Source organism: Hylaeus volcanicus, chromosome 5 (assembly GCF_026283585.1).
Source record: "Hylaeus volcanicus isolate JK05 chromosome 5, UHH_iyHylVolc1.0_haploid, whole genome shotgun sequence".
NCBI classification, from domain to species: domain Eukaryota; kingdom Metazoa; phylum Arthropoda; class Insecta; order Hymenoptera; family Colletidae; genus Hylaeus; species Hylaeus volcanicus.
The window spans coordinates 29,237,216-29,261,464 of record NC_071980.1 but is presented as its reverse complement, the minus strand read 5'-3'; the positions used below and the strand labels follow the sequence as shown (position 1 = coordinate 29,261,464).

The 24,249-nt window shown below is 43.9% G+C and overlaps 3 protein-coding genes across 9 annotated transcripts in view; 2 read left to right on the top strand and 1 right to left on the bottom strand.

The window, feature by feature from the left end:
- Positions 1-522: 522 nt before the first annotated feature.
- Positions 523-10,169, bottom strand: LOC128877277 (protein croquemort-like). Of its 3 annotated transcripts, none has more exons than XM_054124444.1 (10): positions 9,979-10,169; positions 8,597-8,974; positions 6,881-7,047; positions 5,202-5,346; positions 4,852-5,055; positions 3,981-4,192; positions 3,170-3,578; positions 2,338-2,411; positions 1,955-2,180; positions 523-1,817 (listed from the first exon to the last, which is right to left on the bottom strand). In XM_054124444.1, the coding sequence occupies exons 2-10, from the start codon at positions 8,747-8,749 to the stop codon at positions 1,644-1,646; spliced, it is 1,764 nt and encodes a 587-aa protein (XP_053980419.1). In that variant the 5' UTR covers positions 8,750-8,974; positions 9,979-10,169; the 3' UTR covers positions 523-1,643. The 3 variants fall into 3 exon arrangements, with proteins under 3 accessions (XP_053980419.1, XP_053980417.1, XP_053980418.1); XM_054124442.1 differs by having other exon boundaries at positions 8,597-8,963; XM_054124443.1 differs by having other exon boundaries at positions 8,597-8,957.
- Positions 3,478-15,764, top strand: LOC128877284 (inorganic pyrophosphatase). 3 transcript variants are annotated; one of them, XM_054124459.1, is made up of 9 exons: positions 3,478-3,618; positions 12,698-12,945; positions 13,455-13,690; positions 14,122-14,208; positions 14,284-14,347; positions 14,417-14,479; positions 14,539-14,752; positions 14,847-14,956; positions 15,064-15,204. In XM_054124459.1, exons 2-9 carry the CDS (start codon positions 12,753-12,755, stop codon positions 15,105-15,107), a joined length of 1,011 nt encoding a protein of 336 aa, XP_053980434.1. In that variant the 5' UTR covers positions 3,478-3,618; positions 12,698-12,752; the 3' UTR covers positions 15,108-15,204. The 3 variants fall into 3 exon arrangements, with proteins under 3 accessions (XP_053980434.1, XP_053980433.1, XP_053980435.1); XM_054124458.1 differs by lacking the exon at positions 3,478-3,618 and adding an exon at positions 11,313-11,499; XM_054124460.1 differs by lacking the exons at positions 3,478-3,618; positions 15,064-15,204 and adding exons at positions 11,336-11,499; positions 15,226-15,764.
- Positions 15,765-15,916: 152 nt separating this feature from the next.
- LOC128877280 (proteoglycan Cow) overlaps positions 15,917-24,249 on the top strand; it is a 32,603-nt gene continuing 24,270 nt past the window's right edge. For 2 of the 3 annotated variants that reach the window (XM_054124450.1, XM_054124451.1), the window contains exon 1: positions 16,953-17,368. In XM_054124450.1, coding sequence (XP_053980425.1) covers positions 17,267-17,368 — 102 coding nt within the window. In that variant the 5' untranslated portion in view covers positions 16,953-17,266. Of the gene's footprint in view, positions 17,369-24,249 lie in introns of all 3 variants that reach the window. The other variant, XM_054124448.1, reaches the window with a different exon arrangement.

Here is a 24,249-nt window from a genome sequence, read left to right as displayed (position 1 = left end):
GGTGTTTCATTTGCCGACAAAATAATTACGATTTCGACACCCCGAGGTATTTTCCGGAAACGGTTACGATAAGACGAACTGCGAAACCGACTCGGACGAGAACGGTCGCTGGTTTTACGTAGCATTCCAGTGAATACAGGTTTCCTACTTTATCGGCGAAGGATGCGTTCTCTTTGGCTGGGAGCAGTGAGCAAAATAGTATGTGTATATATGGTAAATGCCGTAGTTTCCCGTTATTGTACAAAGTACGAGAGTTTCGCAATCGTTCGTTATAGAAACACATCTCGTCGCGTCTGGTCGCATCGTGCATCCATCCTCTGGTTTCGCGAGCAAGTACTCGATACCGTGCGTCGTAATGGCGTAAACAAAGAGGAAACGTTTCCGGTTTCCGGTGATAATTTGAGGAACGGATACGTAGGCCGTGAATCTTGTTTGCTTGAGACGCATCTCACTCGATTGTCACAGAAACGAGAAAATTCGCGTACCTTTCTTCCACAGAATACACTCAAGCTACTCGCCTAACGTAGTAAAATGATCCAACTTTTATTAAAATACAATACAAAATTGTACGTTCCTAGGACAACCAGAAGCACCGGTCGTACATATCATATTTCACGTTCGAACGTAAACACGTGGCAAGATTACGCGCACAGCTACCTACGAAGCGCGTTCGATCGAATCGCGCAACGACTGAGATCGATCTTAACGCGCTTTGCGTACGTAGGTACGTACTAGGTATCCATCGTAGGCTTGTCGATGCCGTTGTTGTTGGTTTGGGGGGATCGGGATAAACATCCTGAGTTCGTTTCTAAAAACACTTTTGTGCCTCACCCGAACGAGCGTTCGACTATAGCGCAGTTCGACGACAGGCGTCGACGAGGAGACACTCGAATTTGGCTTTGATTAAATCACCTCCTACGCTATGTTCGTAGATCGAGGCTTCTCGCGTCGTTCGTTGACATCCGCAACTTTTTAAAAACAAGTGAAAATCGAGTGGAAGTTAAGCGAAAATCAAGTAACGTCATTTTAAATAGATCGACGCCTACTTCGCGATACCAAACGTTCTTGCGTAAACATTGTTAACTATTCAAACGCGTGAATCAAACGTCAGCGATCGTACGCTGGTCTTCCTTGTTCGCCGGCACCACGTAATTTATATTTCGAACGCGTTAATTCTAGAGCTACGTTTGCATACCCTTACAATATAGGTAAACCCATTAGCGCGTTCCGTTCGTTGCGAAGAAGAGGAGAATCGAACAACGATCTCCGACTTTATACTAATTAAAGCTTCGTTCCTTGCGTTTATCGCTTCTTTCTCAGTCTTAAATTTCATGGACTTTTTTTTTTTTTTTATACAGCCAACGGGACAACCTAATGCTTTCTTACACCGAAATACGTCGACCGATATCGCAGGAACGCGTCACGTTTGAATCGAAACGGGCCGTTTGCGTGAGAAACGGATCCACGAAATGTTTGCTCGACACGGATCCTAGGATCCTCGTAGTTGATTCGCCGACTTTCGCAGCATCCTCAGACTTGGATGCATTCTCGATCGTCGAATCGAATCGAATCGAATCGCGGCCAAGTCGTCCGAGATTACACCCACGTAACTATGTTTCGAGTTCGTTTCCCTATTTTCTTCTCTACTTTCGATGCTGAAGCTTCGACTGCAGATCCATGTTGAAACACTCGATCGAGCTGGGATACAGCTTGCGATCGTTTCTCGCGTGACCATCCTCTTCGTTGCCGACGCTCTTGTCCACGTACATTAACTCGGATTTATCTCCAGCAGGCGATATCGCTCTCAATTTCACGTTCTGTAAAATTGTCATCCGTCAACCGATAATCGAGAGCGAGAGAGAGAGGACGGGAGGGGGGAGGGAGGGTGGAAGGAAACAGTTGCATGGCAGGCGAGATATCTAAGCGAACGAAAGCCAAAGAAAACGTCGATTACCTTGCCGGTGGCTATCGCACCGGCTCGATGCCTCTTGAGTAGGTAGAGCAGCGCCAACACGCATATTACGAGGATTCCCGCGAGAATCAGAAACGCGCCAGCGTACATGAACACGTCCGGAAGCGACAATAGTTTCCTCAGGTTGTCGAATAAGTCCTCGGTGCCTTCGACTTCTAACGAAAACCACATCACGGGGAAGTACATGGTCGGAACCTGTTTGAAAAGGCTGCATACAAATCGTTTGTGAGTATGGATTCGGTGGCGCGTGCACGCGATTCTTTAGCGTCGCGTCGCGTCGTTCCTAGGCTGGGAAACTGTACCTTCGTACCGTTCGATTATATTCACGGTGGTGTTATTCTGTATATCATTGGAAACGTACTTACGACACAGTTTTTGATGGTTCCAGGAGTATGTTCACTTGCATTTTTGCCGACACCTTCAGAGGAATGCCCGTTGTCTGCGAAAACATCGATTCATCGTTATCTCTATCGTCGTAAACGACGAAAATAATCGTTCGTTATTAAGAGACGTACAGCATAGAAATATCGCGTAAAAGGACAAGTCAGCGTTCGCATTTGTTTCCTTTGAATTTATTTTCAAGCGACTCGATCGGGTTAGTTTCGTCGCGTCGAGATGTTTACATAGTCGAAAGAAATGCGATAAGCGGTAGAGGCGGGGTGCGGGGAGGCTCGCTCGTGTTTGTTGTCTATGCGAACGCGTAGAAGCCGATCAAAGGCACTTGGAGCTGAAGCACACTCGACGAGATAACGGCGTTTCCAAACATCGCTTATCTCGATACTTTTTTTTTTTGTCGCTCTATCTTCGCTTGGAACGACGAACTTATTTATATTTACGGTAACCGATCGTTTCTTTTACGTTAAACTCATCGAGTAGAATTTCACGGAAAAATCCAAAGATAAGTTTGCATCGTAAAGTAGCTTGCAATGAATTCAAGGTGACGCGAGGCGTAGTTGAGGCGGGGTGAGGCATGGTAAAGAGAAGAGAGGAGAGGAGAGGAGTGGAGAGGAGTGGAGAGGAGAGGAGAGGAGAGGAAAGGAAAGGTGAGGTGAGAAAAGGTGAGGAGAGGTAGACCGACACGACGCGACGGTCATCGAGTTGTCACAACTAACGATAACGAGCGAGCGCTCGTTAAAGAAATCGTCGATAATAAAAAATGCAAGGCGCATTTGCAGTTTCGCACCGTTCCTCACTTACCGGTTCCAAAGTGATGAAGAAATCGTGTTGCTGTTCGTCAGGGTTCAAACCTTTGAACCTCTCTCTGAGACTGGGATCTGCTTTGTAGAAGTGCGGCAAACTGAGGAACACCGGCGCACCGTAACGGCAGGCGCTGATGTTCATCAAACCGACAGGAGTGCATTTTCCGTTACAAAAGCAGTTGCCTATGTTTACAACGTCCGGATCCTCGTCCAAAGAGTCCGGGACCTCCGCCGAGTGGTCGGCTTCGAAGAAGTCCTCGGTGGTCGTAGTCTGTTCGATGTATTTCGCCTGTTCGTGGGGATAACGTCTCCGCGTGTTGTTGCCTAACGATTTCTCGCCGAGTACGTAGCGATAACCCTTCACACCGCTGTGATAAGTCGACTGGGCGTACTCGAACGTTAACGGTCTGGAAAGAACGCGAGTGGAAGCGATACAAACACAAAAACGTAAGTACATACAATGTGTACCACGTTTCAACGGTTTAGCCGTAATTGTCTGTTTTCGGTGAAATGTCAAATCGAATCGATCGATAACGATTACGCGTCGCGTCGCGTCAATAATAGCGTTTCGTTGATAAGCGAACACCGCGAGACTTGTCTCCAGCCACGGAGCCACGAAGGAACCACCGCTCAAACAAACAGGATTACCGGACGATCCAATTTACGTGTGTCGAAGGTTAACGAGGGAACTTGGGAATTAAGATGGTTCAAGGTTCGACGACGGTTCATTTATCACGTACAAAGACCAAAGGAACACCGAGAATCCGCGCGTTTCCTTTCCCTTTCCTCTCATTATCCAAACCACCGACCTGCACAAGTCACCGCTGAACAGAACGATCTCGTCTTTCCGCCGATACGGTGGCCAGAATTCTCCGGCGCTTCCTTCCACGATGTTACACGGACTCTTGAAGAATTTTATGGTGTCCCTGTAGTTCCACTTCTTCAGTACCCCGAATTCGCCGACGTCGCGAACACCGGTATCCATGTTGAAGTGGCCATCGAACATCGTGGAGCCATTTCTCTGCGAAAGAGAACAAGATCGAAAAGAGCCACGTTCGAGCAAACGTGACCCTGTTGCACAGCTTTTAGAAAAGAGTCGAAGCGATCGAGAACGAGACAATCGAGAACGAGACAATCGAGAACGAGACAATCGAGACAACCAGTCTTACGATTGGTTTACCATGATCGATGCGATCGCTTCGGTCTTATTTCTTTCTCACCGATTTATCTATGCGTCTACCTGCATATACATGTATATCGCGCGAGAAGAAAGGCTAGCCAGCGTTGGATTGGTCGTAAACGTTGCACGCGCGACCTAACAAATTAATACATAATACGCCCTCCCGTTGCTTTTCATTCGTCATTCAGCGACCTACGCGCGACCTGTCCTATTCAGTACCAATTTAAGTCTCGCTGCGAATAATTTATCGTCGACCGTAATGCCGTTGCTACGACAGCGCAAATCGCATCCGCGACCTTCCGTGTGCCCTCGACACAATTAAATAAACAATTTCTGTCAACTTTCGCGGAGAAACAAATCATCGAACTACTCGTTATTGTTTTATCGCGATCGTCGGCGACTCGAACCAGTGTCAACCATTCGATTCGAACCCTTCTTTCGCTCGACGCGACGCGACGCAACTCTTCAAGTTTTTCTCTTTACGCTATGTAGCAACGTACCATGTAAAACCAACCAAACTTGTCGAACGGTGGAATGTCTACTCCCATACCCGCCAGTCTTCCAAGTTTAATCAGCGGGTCATCGTAACCAGCGAATAGCAGCTCGTTGACAGTTTTCGTGATGTACACATTCGAAGTCGACAGCATATACGAGAGAGTACTTTGCACGATGGGCTCCCAGTATCGTACCTTGTGCTTCGCGGACTGAAACGCGAGCAAAACTGTCAAATTACGCGACAATAGAGAAACGTCTGGAATTATTTATCCTTTAACTTTCGATCTTTTGGATTTTCCGAAACAAACGTCTATCGATCAGATCTAGCGGGTATAACTTGTCAAAGTTTACTCACGATCGCAACGGAGTTTAATTGCGTGACGGTATCGTTCAATGAGCCGTTGGTCAGCTTCGGTTCGAAGAACCACCATCGTCGTTGAAAATAACTGACGGTGTTGTTCTCTGGATGAAAAGTCGTGTCCACTTTTTCGCGAATTTCCCTGAAATTTAAATTTACCTGGTAAATTATGTTGTAATCGTAACGAGTTTCCACGGCATTAATTACGAAACACTCGAGTCTCGTAATTTTTGCAGGGTATTGCGTACGGTCGCGTAAAGGTGCATCGATGGGAATCGGACAGCAAAGGGACAAGAAATTCCACAAACGAACCGCACACCGTGAAATTAAGAGAGTCGTTGTTTGGAATCGGTTCTAGCGGGAATGTCCAATTAGTCGCGGAGTGCGGGCGCATCATCGGAGAACCGTGATTCGATGCTTTAACTCGCGTATCCGTACGTGCCTCGTTGATTAGATTTGACGCGACAATTGCCGACCGCTAAGCGTACGGATGCGCCTCGCGACCTGCCCAATCTTCCCTTATCGTTACCACCGCAATCTTTTCGTTGCGTAACCGCTACGCCACCGCCGTCGCCGTCGCCGTCGTCTCGAGCAAAGACCGAAAACTACGTACTAGACACGATCCTCGCGAACCGAGAGTCGAAGGGTTGCGCCACGATTGGATCCTTTCGAGAGTACCGGTTACGTTAAATTCCGAATGCGATCAGCTGTCGATCAGCCCGTCCCGTCGTTCGCTACAGAATCGAAGCTCGCGTTTCCGCTAAACGTTATTTGAGAAACTAGAATATAATTAAACGTTCGTTGTCCGTTAAACCGTGATACGCGACTCGTCATAATTTTCTTTGTTTCGCCTCCGCTGAAATTGAAATATGCTCGCGAAATCGAAGGCGCTTCTCTCGCATGTTGTCCTCGAGGAGATGCTCGACTGTACGCGAACCGGCTCGGTCGAAGGACGACGCGGAGAAAGAAACGAGTCGCGTCCATACGCGTTTTTGACCAAGGAGAAAGTAATTAATTCACCAATTACCATGTGTAACGTTTGCACCACCTACGCTAACTTTGTTGTTCGACCGGGACACGTTTTACTCGTTCGTTAAGATGTCAATATCGCGAGGTTAACTGTGTCTTCTTATCGGTGATTAAACAGTGTACTGTAATGGTCCGGTGAAAAGGTCGATTAGAACTCGTCCGGTAAATAATCGGAATTCGACGCGATGCATCGTCGTGCGAATTGCATTCGGAATTCGAGCTGTATCGCGGATCGGATCGGATCGGATCGGATCGGATCGGATCGGGTCGGTTCGGCTCGGATCGAGTTGGGCAAGAATCTAACGTTATGCAAACAATTTCCGCTTCGACTGCAACAATCTTTTTCCCGACACGAGTCCTCGATTTTCGTGACGCGAATCGAAGCCTCGTACCCGGACGAATCGACGCGACAGCTAATTGGTACTCCACGAGAAACGCACTGTGTTTTATTCTCGTCGCGTCACGAAAATACTCGTTACTAGGTATTTATGAGCAGAGCATCGCAGAGTTCCCTATTCACGCTGTTTCCTCTTCTCTAGGCTAACGCGCGCCGAACCGTATCGATCATCGTTGATCCAGCGGCCGCGACGGAGCAACCGCACCGCGAGAACGCGCGAACCCACCTTCTTACATATAAATTTACCTACCGGAACACGTAAGGGCCAACCTCCTCGAGAATCGGTTTTTTTCCACGAATCATCAATTCCTCCGGATTGGTCCAATTGAAGAAATGTATTTTCAAATACATGGGTGGCAGACTGACCGTGTTGTTCCATACCTCGAATGCTTTCGATGTCGGCGTCAACGGTATTTCCTGCCAAATAAATCACGTATTTTTCATCAGTTTCACCGACTTATAGTTCACGATCGTTCGGTCAGTCGCTCGATGTTACCAATCATCTCAATTTATTTGATCGTGAATTTTTCAACAATTTTCAATAGCTCCCGTAAGTCTAGCAACTTTCCTATACCATGGAAAATCTCTCATACATTGGTCGCGAACAATCGTTTTTTGTACTACATCGAAGATATTGCACAATTCGTGGAGATTGGCTCAACGCGTAGATATGGTCTCTAAAGACTTTTCCAAGGCTTTCGATGCATTTTTTGAAAGCTTTATTTCGAATAAATGATATGCGGTGGTACTAAAATTTTCTGACAGGAAGAATGCAGTCGTTAAATATAACAATTATTTTCCAAGGCCGTGCACGGTTATTTTTGGCGCAACCCAAGGACCCCATTTAAGACGTCCTTCGTTCGTTCAACGTTTTTCGTTTTACGGTATAAACTTATGGCTTGTGTCACCATTACGTCGAACGTTTTACGATTCCAACGCTATACCACCGTATACTCGAAGTTTCTTAACGCTCTAGACGAGAACATCAGTTCTCGTTATTCTACTGTAACGAATTGGTTTATTTTTTGAATCACCGATGACCCGGAAGCGTGCATTTGTATCGCACGAGTACACCGTTCATTTCTTCATTTTTGTTTTTCTCATATAAAAACATACAAAAGATTAAAATAAATAAATAAATAAATAAATAAATATACAAAGTGTGTGTTAACGAGCGATCTGGCGTTATCGAAAGTGACCTAATTTTCTCGTGCCTAATCGTTATCGCCGCAGATACCGATGCGCAGATACCGATGCGTTTGCTCGAGCCATCTTGAAACGTTTCAATTTTCAAACTCGAACCGCTTCGACTCGTTTCGATCAGAAACGAACAAAATTTTCCTCGAGATAACGAATTTCGGCGAGCAAATTAAAGATAAAGAGATCTTAATTCGTTGTATCGTTGTACGTTGGATTTCTATTACCGGAACACACCTCAGTTTTCGATTGGCTCGCGGATGAAACAGTGAAACGGTGGATGGTTCACACGGGAGACTTTCTTCGGGTCGAGAATAATTATTCGTCCAGCGCAACTAAAACGATCGACCACTTTTCCAATTGTGACGAAAACAGCAGCGGCGAGACGCGAGCGAGACTACCGACACCGATGCCGACGCCGACGCGACGGTCCGCTTATTTCCCATCGAGTTGTCGTTGCTTTATTTCGAATTCTTTGGAAACCGGGTGATCTTTCGCGGATAACTCGGAATGATCGGCCGACCGTTTCCTTCAGGTGGCGGAATTTGGAAAAATAGTAGAAAACAACGTGCTAAAGAAAAATAATCGCAAGATGCGTCGAGTGGGCGATGGGGTATCGCGTTAGCGTCATGGGACACGCGAAAACGAAAGAGAATCGTAAACGTAAACAACCTTTGCTCTTGGGTTTTCGTCTCGGTGTTCATCCCGGTACTTGTTTGTCCGAAAGATATGAGAAGGTTGTCGCGCCGGAACTGAAATACACGCATACCTTTTGGAGAATGTGGTGGAAGAGCACCGGCGACAACAAGTACAGACATGTGCCGAAAATGATCAGAAGAAGGCCGAGGAGGCCAAGGCCGACGGTTTTATTGGCCCAAGGCTTCATGGTGACGGGATGTTCTGTACGCGCGGTGCTTCTCATCCGTTCGACATGTATGCCCTCGACTCGAGTGGTCGCGGTCGGTGAGGTCGGCGTCTTGGTCGCAGCAATGCCAACACCAACGATTCACCCCGAGCACTCTCTAGTCCTCGTTTTCTCAGATATCGCTTCCTTCCGGTTCTGGCTCTGACTCTGGCTCGCGAACCCTGAAGACCAACACAGAGCGTGGCTGCGCGGACCAGTCCTCCACCTGCACCTACGCCACACCTACCATCAGCTTATCGTTGAGATTACCATTAACTTATGGTTGCGCATCGGACGAAACGGATCGCAAGTCAACTGTTCGGATATCAAAATTTACCGCGGCCGTTGCAATCCATACGATCAGTTGGTCGCGTTTATTCGTTTACGAGACATTCGAGTTTTCCGAAACAATGGTTTCACCGTAACCAACGTAACGTAAGCGTAATCCTTTCCTTGCTTATCCGATACGTATCGAACCAACCAAAGGCGATTAACGATTTTATGCAACCCGAATAACAACATCGAGCTCGTTTTTAAGGTTGACCCCGACGACGAATTACTATAAATACCTAAAAATTCTTGGCGAAGAAACCGCGATACCGTGTACCTTGTCGTTCGGAGCTATCTTCTTTTCAGAGTTAGGAGAGCTAATTTCTCAAGTTTTTGCGGTCGGAAACGAAAATAGTTATCGTAGCGACCATCTATAGCGGTCGTTGAAAAAACTCGGTTCTAATCTAATCTAATCTAGGTTAGTTAAACATTATTTCTTAACGTTAACAAGTAATCGGCATCTCGTCTCGTTTCGAATATATCATTCGTCACGCATTCAACGAGAGCAAGCATTTATTATTCGAAAGTCGTATCAACAAATTTACTCGACTCGGTGCGATTAGCCAAGTTTGTGCTGCTCGATTTCGTAAACGGCGCTCGCGGAGGGCTACGATAGGCCCCAGACTTTCCGCGGGCATGACAGTTTCGTCTACGACAGACGCGAATTGTCTGCTCGCCGAGGATCTTGTCCAAACGCAAAAGTTTGCCATTTCTCGATTCCGCTCTATAGAAAATCATCATTTCTGTCGCCGATTCGTCCGATATGCTACAACTGCTAAACCGAATAAAAATTGAATCGTAAAAATAATTTATGAAACGTTTGCTGCTAGACGATAAACATAAATATAAATGTAAGTAACGTGACGCGTTTTCGTTTTTTAACAACTCTGAGATTTTGTCGCGATCTATCAACTTACGCTTCTACGAACAGGTCCCACTCGACGTCGATACTTTACTCGTTCGATTACGAAACAACCAGTTTCCAAGTACCAGTGATCAAAGGAAACTTTAACAAGATCGTCGACCAATTTGAATATCTTCTTGCGATTTGCGTCCAACGCTCTATACAGCGCGACTATAACTGCCGCGTCCGATGAATCAACAGGCTGCATCTAATGTGACTATTGGCCGCATCCCCTCCACTCGGGGAGACTTTTCCCTCCTTTGGTAGCTTCTTTGGCCCCTCTTGATCCCACCTTATCCCATCGTTCCGACACCGGTCCAAAGATTTTCTTCGTTTTGAGAGGCGTGTCCGGCTCGTGTCCGAACTCCTATATACAAACCCGAAACGAAACATCGTTTTACGAAGCCACGCGGCCGTGTTACGCGCCCTAGATGTCGCTCTCATTTACGATTAATGCCAATGGCAACACGTGCTCGCGTTATCGGTATCACGTGTCGTCCGCCAACACGAGACTGGAAATGATCCGTCAACGTTCACCGAAATTTCATGCAATCGCAGACAATGATGTATGTACCATCATCAAACGTTTACCAGCAGTATCGCGTTGCGATCGTTCCCGCGATCGCTTGCCAACGGTCGCGCACTTCTCTCGTCTATCGCGCGGTATACCTATCTAATCCCCACGTGTTTTTACGCGTTGACGTTTCGGTTTCCGCGAATTACGAATACGGAAATCTCGCGAAATATCTGTAAACACGTGCGCCCTTGATTCTATCAACGACCGAAACAACAAATATCGTTCCAAAGAAAGGAGCCAACCTTTGTCACGGCAAATTTAAGTATCGGCGTCGGCGTCGGCGTCGGCGTCGGCGTCGGTCGCACGATCGAATCTCGACCAATACCAAATTTCTTGTCATGGGACAGGCTACAGCGACACCTACCGCGATTCTCATCGAAAGTAATCATCCTCTGAATGCGCGATTCGTCACTCTCGCGATCGATAGATCGGTAATCGGTACCCTTGGTTCGTACCCTTGGTACCCTTGATTAACATCGACCGATTCACGATTACACGCAACGTATGCTGCGAACAGACAAAATCGTTCCAAGAGTACGAAATATTACCGAACCGGGAGGGACCAGAACTATAAACCGGTTCTCATCGGAGACGATGTCATGGTCGGTTTATCTTCACCAGGAGCAAGTCTCTATATTGTATCACGTGTCGATTTTGTCGTCGATCGCACTTGAAAATTTTGTTGTTGAGAGAAACGATCAAGCAGCCAACGCATACGTTGAAATGTCAGTTTTACAGATCGCGGGAGATCGCAGCTGCTCGCGCTTAGAGATGCGGTCTAGAACTATGGTGAAACGTGTCGGAGGAGAAAAGGGCCGGTATTAAGTTGCGCTTGGGACAGGTAGCAAGCCTCAAAAGTGTTCAGCCGTCTCTTCTAACTCCTCGAATCGTCGTCTATGTGCTTCGAAGCCATTGATCTCTTCATTACCAAATGGAATCGTCCGCGAGTAGCCGCAGGTCTGTACATGGCTTCTGCCTGTGATAAATGTTAATTGACTTTGCTCAACCGTCGACCATTTTATTTCACCTCGTTTTTAACCGTGAGTTTGACCATTTTATCGGCGCGATTATCGTCGACCGATGTAACGGTTAGAAACATTTAATTTACACCAAGTTTTTTCAAAGTTTGTCAACGTACAATCTAAGCTTGTTTGATCGAGATAAATGTACGAGTGCCTCGGCTGTTCAAACTCGTCGATATCTCGACGATCCTCGATACGGATATACTCAGGGAATGAATCAACGACTAAAGGCTTTCTCGTTGAACGTAAAAATTCGTAGCGATACCGGTGGACGAGAGATTTCTAATCTCTAACGTTTCTTTGCTCTCGGAAATTTTCTCCAAAATCGGTAGTAAACAATGTTACGTGCGAGATATTATCCGATGATTAGCCGCGCTGTCCCGTAACAATCTCTCGGTTTGGCCACCTGGCGTTTATCTTTTCATCGCTTTAGATTTCATGTATCTAAAATTACGATCCGATCGTATAATTTTTATCATATGTATATTCGTTCGTTTATGTACGAATATATTATTCGTTCGTTGCGGTTTGAAACGACGCGACGTGGCTGACTTTGGTATCAACGTTCGTTGATTACTGGAATACTATCTTCCTATGGATGACCGACTATCGTTTAGCCGCTTACGAAGCCTGGTAAGGTCCCGCATAGTGTATGTATGTATATTTCGTGTCCCTTGTCTCTCGTACGAATAAAGAGTGCAGTGACCACAAGTCGACCTCTAGATGTATCTAAATTTTAAACTCGACACAATGTAAGTGAGTAATTTATTTTCACAATTACTTTTTTCCTTATTCCATTTACCAACTGAACGTAGCATGAAACTCGTAAATTTCCAAAGAAACGTTCGTTCATTTACACGGACATTTTTCTTACACCCTTGCATTCGCTAAATCAAATCCTTCAACTTATCTTCTCTACTAACTAATATCGTCATTGCTTCAAGGTTTTTCTTTTTCGTTCCATTTATCGATCCATCTTCTTTATAGTTCTTTAATTGTTCAGAGCGACCTCTTTATTTATTAACGGTATCTTCGGAAACTATAATCAACTCTAGCACCTGAAACTGCTATGGTAACAAAATATTTTTCTCCTTGTAATCGTGTGTCGGTAACAAAACGTACAATTGTTCCAGTTATTTCTATAGGAGGGCGAGGTTTTGATTTACGTCGCTACCGTTAGATGTCAGTATGTCGCCGATATTGCTGCACGTGCTACGTTGCCGAAGTTTAAATAAGTTGGCTATTCCGGTCAGATTAGTGCCGACGGTTACCACAGTTAACTCGCAATTGTGTTCCGTGTTCAACAAATTTGTAAGAAACATGTCGTATACAACGATCGAGAGGGGTACATTAAATACCGTCGATTACAGGATTTACTTCAGTGAGTATTACGCAGTGACATAACCTTGACGTTGATCGAAAGCCTCGTGTGATTCGATTGGCTTGCATCTATTGCGCTTTATCGAAGCTATCTACCGCATAATTATACACTCGTTATTTCTATTAAGCTTGATCTCTCGACCTTTACGAGTTTAATGTTCATGGAATCCTCGTAAGCAGCAACCGGTTCTTACTTTTTTTACGCGTTCTTTTTCTTACACATTTTTTTCTTATACTTATTCTAACGTACAAAAATTCTTCGTTCCTTTCGATTTTTTATTAGTTTTAACGTATTCGCATATGGACAGAGTTTTGTATCATGTCGGCGTGACATTTAATCTCACAATCAGTGAAAGTAAACTAGTTCCTTGACCTAATCCTCTCCTTGAAAATAATATTGCTTTAATAGTACATATATCATAAATAACCATAAATATATATTACCCTGTAAAGAATTAGCATATCATAGATGGTTTACATAGAAACATAAATTCTTTATATGTGTTATAGAGAACAATGCTGGTCCTATTTCACCCATGCATGACATTCCACTTTATGCCGACGAAGCTAATAAAATTGTTAATATGGTAGTCGAAATACCAAGATGGACGAATGCAAAAATGGAGATTAATCTCAAGGAGACCTTAAATCCTATTAAGCAGGACATTAAAAAAGGCAAATTAAGATATGTTGCAAATTGTTTCCCACATCATGGATACATATGGAATTACGGTGCGCTACCACAGGTGCAAAATATTTTTATGACTTTATAATTAACAATACATATGTAGATATGAACCTAAACCATTAGCTTGCATTCTTATACCAAATATTTTATGAACTCTAATGTATAATGATTTGAGAATGACAAGACGTTATCATCAATTTTATCAGTATAACTCATACAAGGATTTGAGTAATGCTATGATATATATGTGGATCATGTACAGAAACCTACATGCTGAAATATATATATACTTGTACGATGTGTGAATGTTGCCTTATCATGTGTTACATAAATCCTTGCTATTAGTTCAAGGACATTTTACCTTATCTCTCTAGCTCTCTAATTCTATCTATTTTAAATTGTATTATATCTTTTGTCTTACTTGTGCTTGAATACTGTGCAATAATTTTATCGGATCATTTAATTTTGTTATTAACCGATATTCAATAGACATGGGAAAATCCTGATGTGCTGGATGAAGCAACCGGATACAAAGGGGATAATGATCCCATTGATGTTATTGAAATTGGATATAGGGTACAAAATATTTATTTCAAATTGACTGTTGATTAATTTGAATTTGTAGATAATCAAAAATTTGTTACAAAATAGGTTGCAAAAAGGGGTGAAATTTTGAAAGTAAAAATTCTTGGTACAGTTGCACTTATCGACGAAGGTACGCATATTTCAAACAAGTTTCTTTATACTCAATATTTTCTTCACCTTTGATTATCGCTGCTTTCAGGTGAAACTGATTGGAAAATTATTGTTATCGACGTTAACGATCCTTTGGCGGAACAGATGAATGGTAGGAATTGTATCAACGTTGCGTATGCGTAGACGTCTCATGTTTCTTTAATTTTTTAGATGTAGCAGACATTGAAAAACATTATCCAGGTCTAATGAAAGCTACCATAGAATGGTTCAAGATTTACAAAATACCAGATGGTAAGCCAGAAAATCAATTTGCGTTTAATGGAGAGGCAAAGTCAAGGGATTTTGCATTACACGTAGTGGAAGAAGTGCATCAGCACTGGCAAAACCTTATTAAACGAGAAGCACCTGCAGGTGGAATTGCATGGTTCGTAAATTTGTTATACGTTTCATAGAAAAAAGGCAACTTATTTCAAATTGGATTTAAAGAGAAAAAAAAGTATATATGTATTTATTCGCAGTACAAATGTTACTATCGCGGACAGTCCTTTCAAAATTAGCGTGGATACTGCCGAAGAAATACTAGAGAAAGCTCCGGAGACATCAGAACCGCAACTAGTCGATCCATCTGGTAAGTTAATATTTGAAAAATAATACATACATACTAAATAAGTTCATACATTGCACTAAATTTATCCTATAGAACTTAATTCTTATAATTTTGTCATTTAATTTCAGTTAACAAATATCACTTTGTTCCGTTACTACAACATAAACTATGAATTCATTTAAAACGTTTGCCGTTAAAAGTTTCGCTTAATCGTTCTCTTGATTATTGTATCTTTTATCAATTTTAATATTAAATGATTATTAGTAAAACATTTTGATATTTGATTTCAGTCGATAAGTGGCATTATGTACATCTTAAGTGAGAGTAAGAGGGATATTCACGCATCGACACATCTTTCGATGTTTGCACATAGATGTTCGTTTTGCTGGCACATGATGGAATACAGTGTCTTATTCCCACAAGTTGCTTCATCGTAACTATTAATACATCTTATAATTCTAGATCATATTTGAATGTTGCAAGCATGTGCTTGCAGTACCGAAACAAGTGATATTTACCTACACACAGTGAAACATGACAGCTCGATTATAGATACATTTTAATATAATAGCTTTACGAAAGCAAATATCTGTAATTGAAAGACGAGTAGAAAGTTTTTTCCGGTCCGGTTATAATAAAGTTCCTTGTTACTGTACTGTATGTACATATTCATAAATAATGGGTACTAGGAAATGAATATACTCTTGCGAAAGGTTGTGATACAGTTTTCCATAAATATGGAGACAGGTATTCTAGATAAACGAAAACATAGTTTTCTTTCGAATATTTGTTATATTACAGATATCTAATACAACAAATTAGTCGAAGACTTCGATTCAGTTATTGATATTATAGATCCTTTATCGTCTATCCTTTATTATTCCTTAGTTTATCGCAAAAGGACTCGACAAACGAAAGGTCACAATTTCCGTTGCTGACGTTGTAGTTATTTTTTGTAAAGAAATATTACTACTCAACGCTGTTTATATTCTCTACTTCCTCGCAATACCGAATTCTCCTTAATCCGAGACGCTCTTCTGTATCCTGTACTGTCTAAAGTTTAAAGTCTAAGGAAACGCTGTAAGCGTAAAGAAGAGATCATTTATACGTCGTGATCCTGTCGAAAGCGTGCGCTTAGCTACTACATTCCGTAGGAAGTGGTCTCCGAGGAGACATTCGTGTCTAGTTGGTAGTATGCTGGAACATACGAGCCGTGAGGCATATATGTACAATCGTGCTGCAAGGCATACATAGATATATCCAACTGGACCGAAGAGATGAACCGGTCCTTTGGCGCTATAAATATTCAAACGTTATCCGGTATGTAGGAGAGAAAGTGAATTGCAGCGTATATTAAAAATGTTTGAATTTTGTTAACTAGTTGATTCACGATGGATAATTTAATCAACGGTTACAAGAAATTCGTTACTAATAGAAAATTAGTGTGGACGATTTACCAAGATAGCAGAATTCGTATATTAGTATAGATAATAGGAAGGAATCAACTACTTCTCGCCGGTTTGGTAACAGTTTTCCTCTATCTGTCCTGTAACGCGATTTATTTTGTACCCGAATCGCCTGCGCAACGCTCTCTTAGTTTCTACTCTCACAAATATATAAATATTATAATAATAAAAAAAAAAAAGAAGTAGAAACGAGAAAAATGTTGATCGGTTGTTTGAATTTTTGGACAAGTATCCGAAGGGAGAACGAATTCTTTCAAGGTACCATCCTGCCGAATTCCCCGCGCCCTTTTTTTCTCGGCAACCGACTGGCAACACCAGGTATAAGGTGAACCGAGGCAGGTGAAGGTATCGACTGGCGCAGTGTCGTACGCGCTCGCGCGAATCTCGCTACCGAAGAGAGTCGTCTAAGAGACTAGCAGGTAGAACAGCAACAGAGAGAGACAACAAATTCGAGTTATATACCCGGTCGTCCGGCGCGGCGTGTAGGCCGCTGGCGTACCTTCCTATCATTCGCCGGAATCCAACCAATGGGCGCCTACGCGTCTGTGGTAGTGCGGTTGCGGCGTCGTGTCGCGTCGCGTCGTCTTGCCTCGCCTCGACTCGCGTCGACTCGGTTCGGTTCGCGCAGTCACAACTCGTTCGACCGTCAAACTGTACGTTTCGATAACAAGGAATACGAAATATTACCAACGTGTTGCAGTTTACGTGTGTGACTATTTAACGTTATCGTTCACAGTAATCGTTTCTTCCGGATACGAATTGGCCCGCGTAGTGCACGTGTTGTGCGGAAATCCGCGCGTTATCTTCTTTTGTCAGTTGACGGTGGACTTACGGTGTTTCCCCCATCTCTCTCGCGAGAAGAACCATGCGATTTTCGTGGGTGTTCGTGGCTACGGTGCTCCTGTTTCTAGCTACTGGGGCGAGGTGTAAGAGAAAATTCGACGGGGATTTTGAATTTGCCGAAGAAGTGAGTTGTTTTATACTATTTCGTTTCCTTTTTTTTTTTTTTTTTTACTTGTTTTTGGTCATATTATTTGTTTCTCGTTGCGCGACAATACCGCAGCTAGCTGACATGTCACGTTACGTTTCGAAGCCAATGAAATTTGCGTCGATCAATCGCGATAGAAAATCGCTACAGTTGTTCTTGTTTCCGTTCGCGTTGTCCCTATTTACGGTATGCACCTACGTGCGCCTGTTCAAATGTCATCTTTGACGGGAGAACGTTTCCCATTGAAGCGCGTCAATTCACCGACGTAGGTGGGAACAAATCGAGCGCAGTACTTGTCATTCGCGTATGACAATTCCTCGGCAACGTACAGTTAGTCGTAGAATGGAGCAGAATTTTTAAAAATGTTGAACGTGTGTGTCACATTCAGGGACACGTCTCTGGCGAAACGGAACTAGAACGTTGAATACATGACGAAGACATCGTGGAATAAAAATAAACAAATACATCGTTTTCGTTTGCAATTATCGCGGTGCATTGCACGATCACGTTTCCATCCAAGTCGATATCTTCAAATTTCTGTAATAGTTCGTTTTCTATACGTACAGGAATGTATATCGCCTTGGATTTTCGAACGAGGTATATTTTTCTTTGTATAGTTTTAGTGGTGAAATGTACCTGGTAGTGACCTTTAAAATCAACCATGAAACGTACGTTTAGTCACGGTTCATTAGGTAGTCGGGGAACACGCAATGCAGGCACTTTTACTTTTACTTTCGCGTAACGGAATCGTTACTATAATGCGAGTTATCGATGCAATTGTTTATTTTCTTTTCGATGCTCGTGTACTCGCTTTCTACACGTTCGATCTTCCCCAGATAAACACTGTGATCGGAAATAATTCCGGTGCACCCCCCCCCCCCCCCCTTCTCACACGCAAGCGCGCGCATATACGTCTATGTATGTACACATATACATTTGCGTGCTGTGGTGTATCTAGCGTCGTATGCTTCCGGTTATGAAAGCGATTTCTCAACTTAAATTGAATACAATAAATAAAATGAAACGGGATACTAAATTGTACATATCGAAAATGTGTACATTTCGTATGATGGGGTGCAAATACTAATGCTTGTAATAGATGTAGACGACGTCTTAGCAATGAACTCGAAACAAGAAAGTAACGGTAACGGTAATATATCGTTGAAACGCGTAATCAATTCAATTTATAACTATTTTATCATTGATTACTTTACGTCTGATTATTTTTGCATCGCGTGTAGAAAAAGGATCAACTTTCGTTTCACTCTTCCCCAACTGCGACGTAAGTGTAAGATAAGTGTGGAAATTTGATTTAATTATAGGTCGTAAAGTAAGGAATTATTGATCTTTCGATACTCGTTCGGAGAAAAGGAACAGTCTAGTTTTAACCAACAGCTTTTGGAACTTTTATTCGTAAGGTCACCTCGAGTCGTAATAGTACGTAATAGGATGTATGAAATTATAGTTCGATCCACACCTCACCCCCTTCGACCTCGTACAGAAAATGTATAGAAATGTACAACTCGAGAACGATGTATGTTACGTTACTATTGTACATTTTCTTGTTATTCGATATAGTTGAAATCTTAGAGGATCGATTCTTTTACGAATTGGAACCATTATGAGAGATGACGGGAAAAGAATTTCAAGGTGAAAAACTAACGGGCATCTTAACGTTTAATCGAAACGAAAGTGTTGGTTGTTCTGTTTATCGGGGTAGTTAACATTGTTCGAGAAATGTAGACGTCTTCGCTTTAAAACCGAGCACTCTAAATTCATGAAGTGACGCTTTCAACGGCAGCTGCCCCAATTTTGCGATTGCTGTAACGTCATAACTCTCTACGGCGTTGCACTGCTATATGCACGAGACTCTTGACCCTCTTATCTTCTTCCTCTTACAATCCGCATTGCCATTTTTCTACTCACCGCGGCGCGCAGAGGTGCGGGCGCGCAGTCTGAACGAGAGCGACACGGAAAATGCGTGCACGTCGCCGACAATGAGGCGATTCCTGACGTTTCATCTTCCTCGTTGTGTAGTTTTACACACTGATTACGCACGGTGGTTTGTAAAAGTACTTAAAGAGAAGAATACTCGATGAACGCGTAATAGAAGATAACTCGTTTGGAAATGTTGAGTTTCTTTGAAAGTTAGACTCGAAGCGAAGCCACGAGGTAAAAATGGTGTACGGTAGGAGCGATTGAAACGCGCAATCGCGCGATATCCGCGTACAGGTGCTCTATTATTCCAGAGAAGTTGCGGTTGGCAAAAGTCTGACTTTACGGTCGCGTTGCGAAACAATACGTTCGTTACGGCCACGTTATCGCGAATCGTGCTACTCGAGCGTTTTGTAATTCCAACAATCGATTTGCAAGTCCCGAGTTGTTCTGTGGACGTATACTTGTACGTTAGGTACACACCACCGCGGGCGCTATCCTCTTGGAGAGAAAATCGATTATCCCTGGCGTAATGGAAAAGAATTCCTTATCGATCGTTCGGAGAACCTGTGACCTAGTGCCGCGAAGGTGACCGAGCCTCTACTTGGAGTCGTACTCGGTCTTTTCGCAATCTACCTGAGGGTGAACGGCGGACCTCGTGTCGACTGCTGCGATTGTTTCGATCCATATGTATCATCATTACCGTCGGTTGACGGATAGTTAACCGTAACAACCGGAAAAACGGAAACGCGCGCAATGCCGTGATTTGATTTGCAAGTTGTCCTAACTAAAATTTGTACGTTTCGCAAAATTTTCGAGTCGTACAATACGTATCTCGGTTAGCTTAATCTTGACCGACTCCCGTTCCCGTGTTCACGGCAAGCGTGCAGCCTTTGGAAATGCGAATGCACTCTTTATAGGTCGGTTACGTACGCGGTGTTTATAAGCTGAAATTTATTGCACGAGAACCGCGGAAGGGAATTACTCGCGCACTCCTGTCTAGGAAGCCTTCATAAACCTCTTAACAGAAAATAAAGTGGTACGAATACGCCGAGGGAAATCTCGCCGTAGGAAATTTCATTTCTAGAAAATTCTAGCCGTCTCGCATTAGTAATTGGCAGTCGAAAGGCAACGAACTCTTTCAGGCTTAGATTCGACGGTAAATATATTTGTCCATGGTCGAGATATTTATTCGATATAATTGAAAATCAAAATCGCGGAACGTAGATAGAACCGAATTGTATGTACACCTCGTTTCGTTTCGTATCGAACGTCCTACTCGAGAAGATCGTGTACCTAGACCGGACAGCTTTGCTCCGTTACAAAGCGAAGCAACTCACCGCTACGTACCTAAAAGAACCTACGTGTCTACCTATTTGGTCAATTTTCGTTCATCGGTACGGCGCGGCGCGGCGTCTATCGCGGAAACCAAGAGTCTGCCGATCGAAAGGAACCGCGAAACTTTCCGACCGCTGCATCCCGAATCATCGGAGTAACCCCGAACTGACTCGCAGATTTCCTACGAAGAAACCAAAAGATCCTGGGGGTGTATTCATCGACCGTGGTCGAACACAACCCTTCGGGCGCATTTGTATCTCCCTCGAATTTCCTCCTTTTTCCGCGAACTTGTATCCTGCAGGTCGCTTGGTCTCTCTTCCGTTCATCCCTTTTTCTCTTTCGCCAACATTGGCCACGCCACGAGCAAGAAGAGCGCCGGATAATGGCGTGGTGTGGCGTGGTGTGGCGTGGCATGGCGTGGCGTGGCACGAAGCGGGCGAGGCGCGAACCGAACCGGACCGGACCGGAGCGTAGCGGAGCGAAACGAAGCGAGATGGGTGCGGAAGGGCGGGTAACGTTGGATAGTAAAATATTGGCCAGACCGACGGGCGCCACCGACACGACTTTTTCATCGGGCACGTTCGCTTCGACGACGAGGATGTTCGATTTCATTATCTTTTCTTTCATCCATTGCCGCCCACCCCTCCATTTCGTGTTCAGTGTTCGCCCCTTTTCCTGTTCTCCAACCACCCTTGCTTTTCTGCCTCGTTTCCCGTCCAACCCATCGGCGATTTCCAAACTTTTGAATCTTTGTCGACGACGCCGCGCCGTCGCCGTTGTCGTCGTCCATTCTCTCGCCTCTATCGTATCATGCATAAGACGGGTTCGTCCATATTTTCGTTTCTATCTCGTTTCATATTAAACGCGGTCCGTTCGATTATCTCGCCTCATTTCGAGAAAAAGAACTCCTCCATAACACCTCCGTTCGCTGTACCTTCGGAATTGACCGTGATTGCATGCAACCGGCCTTTGTGCATTCCGACGCAGCACGTCTTACTGTCCCGTTGCGCGTCGGAGTTCGCGCTGTTTCAGGCTCGACCGAGTGGTTAATGGCCACAACAATTCCAAGTTGCAGTTGAAGGGAGAGTGCATGAACCGGTATCGTTACCGCTAATGTACTCCGTTGGTTCCAACAGACTGTTGGTCGCATTTGACTTTACCAGTCGCTCGAGCTTTGACCACTTTAAAATACACGCGTACCACAAGTCCGAGCCGGCACAAATCTCGCGAGATCGTCGAATCAATTTTCGTAACGAGTATTTGTTTATGGAGTTTCAACTTGAGAATTGAATTTAGAATAAAATTCGTCGAGACAGGGGTATTTCGCTTATTTAAGGAAAAGGTAAAAGTGTCTCTTAATCGTTTCGAGAGTACCAGACGAATAGCAACGACTCGTTTCTACTTTCTTTGATCACCGTGTATACGTATGTACACGTACGTTGTAGTCACGAGCTAACAAGTTAAATTGAAGTTACGAGTAGCTTTACGTCACGCGTTACACACTCTTTTCGAGCAGCTACATCTCATTAAATTTATGAATAAAATTACCCGTGTCCTTCACACGATGCTCGCTCGAGCTTTGAACATTCTCAACCACAGAGGATTGCATCGTTTGCATAATTCACGCGTATATTTTAGTAATAAAACATATAGACACACTGTCGTTATTTGTTACAAAAAAGGTTTCCATCGTAGCACGTCTATGTCTCTAGCTCAAATGTCATCTAAACCCGACGAAAGATTACGGTACGGTAACGGTATCAACTAAACGCTATCCAACGTTAACTTTTGTCAACGATTGTAAAACGAAATAAAAAGGCCGAGTTTCGACGATACCATGTGTCGCGACAAAGAGAAATATTTAAGAAAAGGGTATCTAGCGATCGTTGATCTTGATCCGAGCCAACCAGGTTCGCGCGTATCGTCCAACAAGGAAAGTAAACAGGCTACCCAGATCGAAAGTGAGTTCGAGGCGTAGAACAAGAGGGAGCGAGACTCTCATTACGCGTGAAATGGATTAATTTTCATTTTCTTTTCGGGATTCATGTTTGCCTTTTTTTTTCCCGAGAAAATTTAATAGGGCAGTCTTCAGTCCATGTGTGTAATGTTTACACTCTACCGATGCAACGAACATAAACGATACACCTGTAATTTAAAACTACGTTTCGAATTGCAAGAGTCTCGGTTTTACATCCATATTACTCGTTGTATCGACAAATCCACTTTAAAGTTATCGATACACATACCACGCCACATCACATCACATCACATCACAGTTACCAGTTTTCCATTAATCCGTTTCTCGGTTACGCGCCATGAAACTCTGCCAATTGCCCGTAATTGGCGCTATTATGGCTGAAAGCGAGCGAGCATACGATGAACAGGATTTTCTACTTGCAGCATCGAACTCGTTTCGAGATGGATACGTCGTAGGACTTTTTCTCTACGTAATTCCATGTCCTATGGAAAGTTCGATAAATCCGTTACCGTCGATAAGACCTTGTCGAAGTGATCTATACGTCGTAGTTTCATGGGAGATGGGAAAAAACACTTGCGTACAACAAAGTAGTCGATTACGCGGACGATGGTACCGAGACGGGACCCATGGCCCGCGGCCAGTGGCTCATGGCGGGGACGCTACGCCGACGCATCGGTAGCGCGTGCTGCCAGGCTGGCTGCATCTGCATAAACACGATGTCGTTCTCAAGGTTCGATCAGAAATTCCAACTCGGTTATTTTGCCAGGGGGAGTGGCACGAGCATATCGATTTTCGCGCACACCTCGCGAACCACCGAGCGCCATGAAATGAAAAATACTACGGTCGGTATGGCACCGTCGCGAAATTAAAGCTTACCTTCGGAGCCATTCTAAACATATCTACGTAGTTGCTACTCCGAATCGAGAATCTTCTATTCCCAAAGAAAATGTCACGAGTGTTTTCAGTAAAGAGATTCGAATATAGTAACAATAATAAAATAATAACAAAGCCGATCTCGGTGCCAAATGATTAATTACGATCTCGAATCTGTCGATAGGTTTGTCAGAGGATGTAATATTTGTTTTGTTAGGCATCGCTAACAGGAATCTATTGTGGTATTGTGCAGTCGCAGAGGACCGTTCTATCGCGTCTCGTATACACACGGAATCCGTATTGTGCGCTTAGGTGCGATGTACTTTTGCAGACGTGGCGCATCTCTATTGTTGTACCGCGGGCGAGCGGGCGGGTACGGACACGGATACGGATTCACTGTAGTTTACCTTACAAAGGCCGGGGGAAAAAGAAGCAGAGAAATCCGACCTACATATTCTCCGCGTACGGGGGTGAAGAATTTTTGCGCGTCACGCGACAATCAGAGAACACGTTGCTTCTTTGAGTGAAATCGCACGGACTAACGTTCAATTGCCTAGTACTTTCCAGCGGCATCTACATACACGGATGACGTAAAGATTCGTTTCGGCTCCGACGCGACATATTACAGGTGAGGGAGTAAATCGGGGTCGTTATTCGAAGAATGTAGAACGAGCACGGTTTTAGTAACGCGGCATATCGTATTCGGCATAGAAACGCGAAACAGGGAAATATCGGT